The sequence below is a fragment of the Thermobia domestica genome, chromosome 2 (genome assembly GCF_964235325.1).
Source record: "Thermobia domestica chromosome 2, izTheDome1.hap1.1, whole genome shotgun sequence".
Lineage (NCBI taxonomy): Eukaryota > Metazoa > Arthropoda > Insecta > Zygentoma > Lepismatidae > Thermobia > Thermobia domestica.
The window spans coordinates 353171605-353183878 of NC_137455.1; the positions used below are offsets into that span (position 1 = coordinate 353171605).

Here is a 12274-nt window from a genome sequence, read left to right on the forward strand (position 1 = left end):
CAATACCTCTGAAACGGTAAGAGTGACGCGAAAAATTTAATTACTTTCTCTGATAGTTTTTGATGCTTTATCGAATGCAGGGTTCAAAATTGAAAAAAATCTCAAACAGACAGACAGACAGAGACACACGCACACACACACACACACACACATATATATATATATATATATATATATATATATATATATATATATATATATATATATATATATATAGAATTCAGTAACAAACTTTTTAAGTTCGTTGAAAATGTAAAAACTTTAAAGAAAATATCTACTGGAATTCCCTTGGATTTTAATAAGATGTGCCTGTCACAACAGAAACTTTAAGAATAATGGAATAGCAAGGAATTTCCTTTAAATTTCAATGGAATGTATCACTTACAGTGAAAAGCTTAAGGATAATGGAAATGTCAACAGGATTTCCCTTATTTCAATTTGATATGTTTCACAGTAGGAACTTTAAGGATAATGGACGAATCCATAGGATTTTCCTTGGATTTTAATGGGATGTGTCTCTGACAGTAGGAACTTTAAGGATAATGGATAAATCCATAGGATTTTCCTTGGATTTTAATGGGATGTGTCTCTCGCAGTAGGAACTTCAAGGATAATGGACAAATCCGTAGAATTTTCCTTGGATTTCAATGGGATGTGTCTCTCACAGTAGGAACTTTAAAGATAATGAAACTATCCACGAGATTTCTCTTGGGTTTCAGTGGGATATCCTTGCCACGTTATAATATTTGGATGTCCGTAGGTTATCCTGTGATTATTCTGAAAAAAAAAAGTTCCACAGGTTACCGGTTTAGAGACGTAAGGGGACATCCATATTTCCACCGATATCCACTAGATGTTCATTGGCAGAAATTGAACCTCCTGTAGACATTCCAATATCTCAAGATTGACGTCCCTTGGCCATCTATGTGCCATGTTGGTGATGACAGCTGTTCTAAATTTGATTGTTTTAGCTTCCATATTTCAAACCCCAGCCAAAGGAGAATTGGTCTTTTGTGACAACTCTTACCAAAAGTGTCTTATTAAATATTTTATACTTAAGTTTTGTACCTGACATTTGGAAGCTTACCCTACAAAACAACAATATAATTTTAAAAATGTCATATACAAAATAAGTAAGTCCCTTTACAAGAAAAAAATAAGTGTCACTTACCGGGTTTACAAGTGCATTTTCCATTAATGGGATCACAATAAGAATTTCTATAACAGCGACATCTGGATCGACATCTTGGACCCCAAAATTCTCCTGGACATGGTTCTGTACAATTTTTACCTGTCCATCCTGGTCGACAAACACATCTTCCATCATTTGGATGACATCTAATAAGGGAAATAAATGCATTAAATATGAATAAATTTGAATAAAAACTTGAAAAACCAACGAAAGATATTTTACCTGAAGGAATCCTTGAATGAACTATTTTTTACCGACAAAACGTAGGTAAATGGTTAATGTTGGCTCTTAACAATAGGGGAAAATCCACTAAACCCAAGACCAGACATCCGAACTATTTTTACCTAGTCTGTCTCCAATCCCACCATATGAATGCGGGAATAGTTCCTTTAATATATAGGCCTTGGCCCATCTACTCTCAAATTCTCCTTTCCTTTATTGTTAATGTTGTTAAATTGATTGTGAAAATGGCCTTTTGGCTGTTCCGAAATTTTGTTAATAAATGAAAGCACAAAATTTAGTTCAGACGTTAGATTGTCACTTCCAGACAAGTAAGATACTCAACCTAGGTCATAAAGTAATAATGACCAAGTTCTGAATATTAAAGAGTAAACCACATAATAATTTCAATAATTATTTTAAGTGCTATTTTGTTTATATATATATCAAATATACATAAGTATAAATCGATAGGTTGTTTGTAGAAAAAACTTTCTCCTTCACGAGAGAATACTTTTCAGAAGAAAACCAGTTGAGAATACTCCAAGAACATTGCTGGAACGAACTTTAAAAGAATTATTCTTTTCTTTCTAACCTCTACAGGTTTTATACCAATTGTTCTATGTACTTTATTATTATACTCATTAAACAATTCTTGCAATATATCTATCCATTTATAATTTTCTTGAGTACTAAATTTTTTCCACATGTTTTGTTTAAGTGTTCTGTTAAACCATTCTACGGTATGTTGCTTTATGAAGACACATGCTCAAAATGGAGTGCTCAAAATTGAAAAATTCGCAAAATATCATCTCTCTATAACTTAAAGTTCCCGAGATATGGTTTCTTAAAATCTCCCAAAATCCAAACTTTGTTGGCCAATTTCTACGGAACGGTCGCCAGTTGGACAGTGGTCACAGGTAACTATTTGGTACCAAACTGTTCATCATCCTCTTAAGTATTTATCAACACTACTATGATATATCTATGACTTACGGTTCCCGAGATATGGCTTCTTAAATCTCCTGAAATCGGAACTTTTTTGGCCAATATCTCGAGAACGGTAAGAGTGACGCGAAAAATTCCATCACTTTTTAAGTTAGTTATATATATAAGATAGATAGATAGATAGATAGATAGATAGATAGATAGATAGATAGATAGAGAGAGAGAGAGAGAGAGAGAGAGAGAGAGAGAGAGAGAACTCAATAACGAACTTTTTAAGTCCATTGAAAATTGGAAGGCACATTATTGGAGTTGATAATTTGTCCTCATCTCGACTTACTTTAAATATTTAAAAAATCTATGATCAAGGAGATGGCTTAAATAGATGACGAATTACATCCTTTATTGTTTATTGTTAACTACTAAACATAGAGGAAAATGGTTGTAGTAGAGCAGCTACTTGTGATGGGAGGAGTCCATGATTTGATCCCAGATGGTAAACAACATTGTGTTCGTCGGTTTTTTCGGGGTTGTCCAGTTTCCTCCCACACTTTTATTTCATTATTTCTTCCATAATTATTCATTTCCTTCAGCCTAAAGGGTATAATCATCTGAAGTTAAGCTAAGGGATTATTTATTGTGTTATTATTTTAATGGAATTTTAGAAGAAAATATCAGAGGGATAGCAGTTAAAAATAAAAACATTATTCGTGTATGTTGAGGATTTCTTTGTAATATATTCTTATGAGGAACAAGCGTAATGTGTTTCTGCAGCATCTAAGCGCCGTGCTCCTTAATATTAAGTTAACTACGACAGTAGAAAAAGACGAAATGTTGTCACGTTTAGATATGCTTCTTGAATATAATTAAAGATGTACATAGTGACAAGTATAGTAGCAGACCACATTTCTACTTTGTTTCTTATTTCTTCTTTCTTTTGGATTTAGTGTTTGTAATGATTTCTTATATATATATATATATATATATATATATATATATAGAGAGAGAGAGAGAGAGAGAGAGGAATGGAAATAATGAAGTTTGTCACCTTTTGGAAGTTTACAGAGGGACACCTTTACCGAACATGTGCAGATTGCCGGTCCCTCAGACCCAAATTTGTAAATGGAACAATTTATTAAGAATAATGGAAATAACTTTTTTAAAACACAAATATTGGAATATATTTGACTTTTTTTTTTTTTTTTTTTTTTTTTTTTTTTTTTTTTTTTTTTTTTTACAGAAAGATAAACAGTAAATTCTGAACAGTTAGTTATAAAAGGAAAGCAACTGCTAATAATTTTCCAGGAGGTAATGTACCTAAAATGGAAGCCACATTTCCTCGCTGAACTGCTATGCTGATACGTTGAATCAGAAAAGTAGTAGCCCGCTTGTCACCTGTAAGGTGTGCAATTCATTGGCCTATTTCTTTGATGAAATTGAGCCCTTCGAGGCCCCAAATGCCGCTCGATTCAATGGTTACGGACACGAACATGTATCTATCAAGCAGATCTTTATATTTTCTTCTTTTCTCGCATTCTCTGCGGGCTGCAATAGATCCTTCTCGAGATGAAGAAAGAGTCAAATTAGATGACGCGAAAGTGTCAGAGCAGGTGAAATCCCAGAGAAGAATCCTTCCCCCTTTTCCATGGTACCAGCGTCATGCCATCTTGTCTTTTGCCATCAGATCTGTTACACCCCACAGGTCCACGAACAGATGGAACTTCCACCGATGTGAGTGCTCTCCGGATAATGTAATTCACGTTCGAATGCCTCACATGTCTTCCGGAGCTACTTATACAAGACAGACAATGTAGACCATTATGCTTGACTGATGCACCACATTTAGAGCAGTTGTGTGATTCACAGACGTCTACTCCTAGGCGAAGTGCAACTGCAATACGAAAACTTTCGTTTGGAAGGTGCAGTCCTAGGGTGTGGGAAGAAATACATATGTCTATGAAAGAAAATTGCAATAGAATTTAAACAGAATTTTAGGAATGACACACACACACACATACACACACACAAAAAAAAGGATCAAAAGATTGCAATTTTGGACAATAATTAGTTTTTGGATCAGAAGCCATAAGATTTTTGAATGGCCCCTAAATCGAGATTTTTTTTTTTTTTTCGGAATAAGCATATCATACTGAGTTAAGTGATGGTTTGGGTTTGACTACACTATATGTAGTTCTGCAGATATAAGGCCAAGAAGAAAATTTTTGACTGATTTTCAGGTATATGGAAACCAAATAACATCAATAATAAAAGCATTGCTATAAGATAAAAAGTACAATCAATTGTCTGCTTTATTATTGCTGCCTCTTTAAATGACGAAACATACTTTCCTCCTAATAAGAACTTATGACAGCTGTAATTACTATCAAATACGTTGTGATACAGAAGAAAGTATGTTTAACGAAGTTCAAAATTTATAATGATACGAAATTTATTTTAATCCTATTGTAATGTATTTGTTTTATCTACTTTCGTCCTATTACTATACTAAATAAAATCAACAAGACCGGAGGGGTAGTAATAAAAGCCAGAATGGATGCGTTCTATTTTTAATATACGTATATATATTAGACACTTATATACTTCGTGATGTGACTACAGTTTGCATTACATCGTGCTTATTCTTACAACAGTGTCGATACTTATCGAAATATTCGATTAGAAGGAGAGCGTTGCAAAATGTACAACACGTACTGTCAATGACACAGTTTATGATACACTAATAGAGCGGAGAACGTTGACACCACTGTTATAATGAATCGACGAGAGTTATTTGATAGAACAGGTAAGCGGAAGAACCAGCTTCCTGTTGACACCTATAAATTACAGCAGAAGTGTCACTGCTGTATTCTTTACAACAGCGCCCGTGCTAAAAGGTTAAACGATTGCAGTAAACAATAACAATATTTTAAATTATGATCAAATGAGTGATAGAGACATTTAAGTGTTTTAAGAAAACTGTAATGGAATTACAGAAGGAAAGCAGTTCAAGAATCCTTTTCAAATCAGAGATGCTTAGTACAACAAATTCATATCTAGTGTACAGGGTGTCCATAAAGTCTAGGTACATGGGAAAAAGCACATTTTAGTCAATTTAATGTTAATAAATAACATTATTTCCGTGCTATTCAATGCATAATATGATGCGCTTTGCAAGATTAAGGCGAACTCGATGGTATAGGTCTGAATTGCCATCGATTTCAGCACACTGACTGGTAATGCGTCCTGTCAGGTGGTTTAAATTTCTAATTTTCATCGAGTAAACTTTCAGCATATCCCAGAAAAAAAAAATCAAAGGGAGAATGGTCTGGTGAACGAGGGGACCACTCCACATGACCTCTTGTCCCAATCCAGTGAGGAAAAATGTCATTCAACCAATGTCTAACAGCTGCATGAAAATGGGCAGAGGCCCCATCCTGCTGAAATCAGTCAAGAAGCCCCTCCCCGCATATATATGTAGAGACGTTCAATTATCAATGGATTGACTTCAGAGTATGGAAAATAGACAAAGAAGAAAAAGAAGAAAAAGAAGAAAAAGAAGAAGAAAGGTATGGAAAATATAGAATTAAAATTTTCTCTGAATCTATTCCGCCAAACTTCATGCTGGAGGACATCAGAAGTCTCAATATACTTATTTTGAGAGTATTTGTATACTATATATGTGTTAAATTCACAGTAATCTTTAAGTATTATCTTATATTTTGTTACAATTTTGTTATAAAAAATATTCACATTTGAAATAAACACTCAGTAAGTATTAATTCAATATAGACCAAATGCCTTTTTATCTAATAATAATAATAATAATAATAATAATAATAATAATAATAATAATAATAATAATAATAATAATAATAATAATGCACCTTACCTTTCAGTATTCGTCGAGTTGCATAAACATTTTTTATCACATTTTGGTCCATAGGACTCTTTCGGACATCCAGATATATTACAAGCAGGCCCATACCAGCCGGCCTCACATTCACACTTCCCAGTAATTTTGTTACAGCTTCCAAAATCACATGGTTCACAAATGTTTAGGCAATCTTGTCCATATCTTCCCTCTGGACACAGATATTCACACTGAAATACGAAATTAAGCTTTTATTTTTTTTTCTGTTAAAATTACTATAGGATAAAAACTAGTTTCAAGGACTTCTTTTCTAGTTGCTGGCTGAGGTTATATATATATATATATATATATATATATATATATATATATATATATATATATACACAGAGGGTTGATTAATTCGTGTGTAAATTTCATTTGTTCCCTGTACAAAAGTGGTATGAGGTAAAGCCTTGCAATTTGGTGTAACTTTAGATGAAGGACATAAGTTTTGTTTCGCCATAGAAGCATATCACTCGTACTAAAGATTGAAGAGATATAGGGTCAAAGAACAAATTTCGATTTTTTTCCTTATGAAACTACAATGGTAAATTCAGAAAGAACCTGAAAAAACGTAAATCGAAATGATAACAAAGAAAAAGCTGTATGGTATGATTCTATGTCGCAAGCCGACCAAATATGCGTCAATAAAGTGTCAAGGTTAGAGGTCACGGTCAGATCAAGCTTACGACATAAAATCATACCATACAGCTTTTTCTTTGTTATCACTTCGATTTACGTTTTTTCAAACTCTTTCAGAATTTACCATTGCAATCCCATAAGGAAAAAATCGAAATTTGACCTTTGACCCTATATCTTTCCAATATTTAGTACAAGTGACATGCTTCTACGACAAAACAAAACTTATGTCCTTCGTCTAAAGTTACACCAAATTGCACGGCTTTACCTCATACCACTTTTGCACAGTGAACAAATGAAATTGACACACGAATTAATCAACCCTCTGAATATATATAATATGATTTGTATATTCCATATATATCTTTGTAGAATAACGTAATCAGAATGTAATTGCTTGATATTTAAGTAGATCATAGCCAGCAAACAAAAAATGTACATAAAGTGTGAGAGATGTTATACAGGGTGCTACAAAATTTTGTCATAATATCTTGGGAATATTCCTCACGTCAAAATAAGAAAAAAGTTCATATGGACCTGTACTAAAAAGTAGATAAGAGTAACGAAAACGTGAAAGAAGTTAAATTTAAAAGTTCATATTTCCACTACAAAGGGACCTATCATAGTCGGATCAAGACATCACTGCGGAACTGGTATGTGAACTATCCAAATATCCATGTTCAAAAATGTTTCAGTACTTGCACACCAATTTTTAAGAGATATGGGTGGAGAGTGATAAAGTACTCCCAAACAACCTCTCTAAAAATGATTGTGCAAGTACTGGAGATTGTGAAAGATGAATATTTGGATAGTTCAATACTAATTCCTCAGTGATGTCTTGACCAAACTACGAACGATCCTATAGTGGTGGAACTATGAAACTTTAACATTCATTTTTCACGTATTCGACACCCTCTAACAGCGTTTCCCAATCGGTGTGCCGCGAGGAAATCGAAACAAAATTATTAATTCTATAGTAACCAAACTGTAAGACATAGGAAAAATGTATATTTGTATTTCACATTACTATGAACCTCTACAATGGAAAAACATACTGTAATTGTAATATATTATTGTACATATATTACTGGGTAGCATTTCGGAAACAGAATATTATTTGCCGGAGCCTCATATACATTTCCACAGTTTGTTTGTTCGTTCAATATTTAGGCTGGAAACAGTTTTCGCAAAAATAAAATGTATTTTTAAAACCCAATAGCTTTTAAAACATTTCGAATATTTCATTGCAATTGTTTTCTATTGAAAAATAAGCATAATGATTTACCACGGTGGAAACCAGTGACCGAGCTTCTCTGTAAGAAGATCAGTAATCACAGAAAAAATTACCACGGTATTTTATATATACAAATAATAATAATAATAATAATAATAATAATAATAATAATAATAATAATAATAATAATAATAATAATAATAATAATAATAATAATAATATCTATGAGTGTACCGCGAGAATTCAAGTTACACTCGTAGTGTGCCGCAAGCTCAAAAGGTTGGGAAACGCTGCCTTATAACAACGAAACTATGCACTTCCGACTACAGGTCCGTATGAACTTCTATTCTTATTTCGATGTAAGGAGCAATTTTATCCATATTATCTTCTAATCCCAAACTTAAAGCTAAAGACTGTTTAACTGGTTTCAAATTCTCATTGACACTGAAAAAGCAACATTTTCTGAAGTATGTCTATATAGTCAGAAAGTCTATACAATTTTTTTTTTAACGCGCTTTTTACTCAAACTTACACTTCTTCCCCGAAGACTTTTCTCAATGTCTACTGGTATCTTACAGGCTTTGAACTCATTCTCTACTGTGTAATCACCGATATGGGGAGGGATCAATATGACCATTAATGCTATCTTTCAGAGGTTAATTCTAGCAGTCAATTCTACCTTCGAGATAAAATTAAATACTCGAATGAAAAACAAGTGAACAAAGTTTGAAATTGAGAAACATTTGAGACACTATGTTATAAAAAAAGAAGAAAAAAATAACTATTTCTTTCAATTGTTGAGTTTTAACGACTTAAACTTTTGTTGTTATTGTTGTTAGTATCAACAACCTCGATATTTCTTTAATTATTTTTGATATATTTCACCTTTCGTTCTTTATTTTGCATTTTAATTAATTCTGATAGCTCTGACAATAAAAACTGTTAAAGGATTGTGAAATATATCCAGAATGGATTTAAATGAAATATCAACATCCATTTCAAATATTAAATTTATTTTATATTAATTTTTAGTATTTATATACTTCTATGAAATTGGGTAATAAAATTGTTATTTTACTTCAATGACTAGTTTTATTTACCGTCAATTATATTTCGTCCTATATTTCGTACTATATTGCAGACATCGTCAGGCTGGCTTCTCAGAATTTTCTGAGAAATCAGCATGACAATATTTGCAGAGTAGTAGAAAAAACTACTCGTTCAAGGTAAATAACAATTTTATTGTTCAAATTTAAATCCGTGTGTAGCAATGTCTGATCTTGTACTACACATGGATCTTGTCCCTAACTTACATGATCTAGCTTTGTATAAGCATACTTACCTTTGTTCCTTCATAACCGAGAAGACACTGACATCGCTTGGTCTTTGGGTTGCAAGTGGCATTGCCAACGCAATCACAGTCAATTTCGCAGGTGGTATTCCGTACCTTTTCTAAGCACTTATCTGCACAAAGTGAGCCCTGCAACAAAAGGTAGAATACAGTAAATGATAATTTATGTCTGTAATTTATCACAATAATATCAGTTTATATATTCTTGTTGTTTGGTTCATAAATATCTGAAAGATATACTATCAACGCATGTTGTGAATAAGAGAGATCCTTAAATATTTGATGCTCGATCTTACATTTTCAAATTGTCAAATATTAGAGAATTTCTAGTGGAGACTAACATTAAAAATATTTTCATAGAAACAAAAATTTTAACACTTCCCAGCTTATATATTTATAAATCTATTCTTTTTACTGTGAAGAACATTCATTTTTTACCTTTAACAAAAATGTTCATAGCCATAATACAAGACAAGAGAGTGACATATTTGTAATGCGTCAAAAATATGATAATATAAGCAAAACTGTGTGTATGAATTATGTTAGGCTGTATAATAAACTTCCTATGTTCTTAAAAAATATGACCAATGTTACCGCTTTTCCTAAGAAGTTATTTAGCCTACTTGCTATGAAATGCTATTACACTATTAAGGAATATTTAAATAATTCATTAAATAAAGAATTGGCAACAGAAACTACTTCTCAGTACATACCAGGTGTGGTATAAATGGTTTCCTAATTAGCATGTAAATGGTCATGTTTATATACTTAATAATATCTTCTGGTTTATGGTTTTATATTTTAGTAGGGCACATAAGTGTAATATTATGTATATCTTCTATTATGTGATAATATTTTCTATGTAATTCATTGACAACTCTAATGCTTACATGAGAATTTCTCGCTTATGTAAGCTAATGAAACAGGCAATTAAATTAAATTAAATTAAAGGATCTCTAGTTGCGTCAAATATTAAAGGACCTCTACTTGCGTCAAACATGAAAGAATTTCTAATTGCGTCAAATAGTAAAGGATTTCTAGTTGCGTAATATATTAAAGGATTTCTAGTGGTGACTAACATTTCTCAAGATCTCTAGTTGTGCCAAAATTCTGATATGAGTTTCCCTGACTTTCCCTGAGTTTCTGAGTTTCCAACACACACACACACACGCACAAAAAAAAAAAAAAACTCATGACACAATAAATACTATCAGTTATGAATGACTTACTACTAACCTTGTATCCATAAAAAAAAGAGAGTTATTTTTCTTTATTAAATTATTTTAGTAGTTTCGGCTAATTTCTTCCGTAATTTCTTGAACTTCTACTTGTTGTTAGGGTTACAAAGTTAATAATATTTCTATAACACATTAAGTGAAAAGTGAATGATAGATTGTTTCAGTTTAGCGTCCCTTTCAGCAGCGAGGATATATGAGACGTGGACCTACAGTTTAACATGGAATCCGAACCACATGAGCTCCCGCCGAGAATCGAACCCGGGTCAGAAAAGTGAATGACTGGACACAGACTCGAACCCGGGTTCTCCAATGCGTTCACCATTACACCACCCAGTCCGGTTCCCAGAACAGCTACACATTGTCTCTCACTGTGTGGCTGTTCTTGGAAGTGGACTGGATGGCGTAGTGGTGAACGCATCGGAGACCCCGGGTTCGAGTCTGGGTCCAGTCATTCACTTTTTCACTCTTTGTATGTTATTGAATTCGCACCAACAGAGGATCAGGGGTGTAAGAATAAGTTTAAATCGGTAGTTTCCTTCTTCCATTAATATATTAATGCGTACATAATACTTCATTTCTACAAATCTGTATCCTAAAGCGTTCATTAAGAACCTGTTATTTGTAGTAAGGTTAAAAAACATTTTCTTAATTGACCTCTAGTGCCTCCACAGCAGTTGAACATTCTTCTTTGTATTTTTTAATACAATATAAGCTTACTTTCTTTCTTATTGTAAATACTTATTAGAAGTCAAACTTCTTGTATTTTGAATACAATAAAACATTAATATCCAACTATGTTTATCCACTAAGGATACCTTTAACATCTTCGTATTCTGAATCTATATAAAAAATGAATGTACGGGGTGAGTCAAAAGTTCTTTACCACCTCTTAAAAAATGAAAGCGACTCTAATAGATAGCCGGAATTGGTAATTAGATGGACACATTATACTGAAAGGGAATCTTTATGGTGCATGTCAGGTGAAAATCATTTTAAATCTCGCTCAAAAATGCAAAGAGTGAAAAAGTGACTGACTGGGCCCAAATTCGAACCCGGGACCTCAACCATACCGTTCCGATGAGTCAATCGCTACGCCACCCAGTCTGTGGTACAACCCACGTGGTCCGAGATGAGAGTACCGACTTCGAGAGTCAGAGAGTGAGTTGTTTTCTGGGAAGCGGACTATCAAATGGGGCTAAAATTTGAAGAGAAACTCAACAGTGTAAACATAACTGTAATAATTTTAATGTTATAATCATATGAAACTCAAAATCTCTTATTTCCATGTGCTGAACCATGTCATTAGTCAAAGCCGACGACATCGAGAATGAATGCTGTTTAAGTCTCGTTTGAAATAACTTTTGGAACGTACTTAGTATGAACCTCAAGGTGGGTTTTTATCATGTCACTTTGATTAAAATTCGAATTCTATGGAAGTAGGGTGTTTCAAGTTTTATGCGAAATATATAGATTATTATCGTCATAGTTTAATTAAAATGCGTATCCTAAGGAATAAGGGGATTCAAATATTGACCATAGACCTATT

At 32.9% G+C, this 12274-nt stretch overlaps 1 protein-coding gene across 3 annotated transcripts in view; it reads right to left on the reverse strand.

Moving 5' to 3' along the window:
• Positions 1-12274, reverse strand: part of LOC145678779 (uncharacterized) — a 160528-nt gene that overhangs the window by 30262 nt on the left and 117992 nt on the right. For all 3 annotated transcript variants that reach the window (XM_081749281.1, XM_081749280.1, XM_081749282.1), the window contains exons 7-9: positions 9482-9619; positions 6246-6457; positions 1172-1338 (exon numbers count right to left, since the gene is read on the reverse strand). In XM_081749281.1, coding sequence (XP_081605407.1) covers positions 1172-1338; positions 6246-6457; positions 9482-9619 — 517 coding nt within the window. The remainder of the gene's footprint in view (positions 1-1171; positions 1339-6245; positions 6458-9481; positions 9620-12274) is intronic.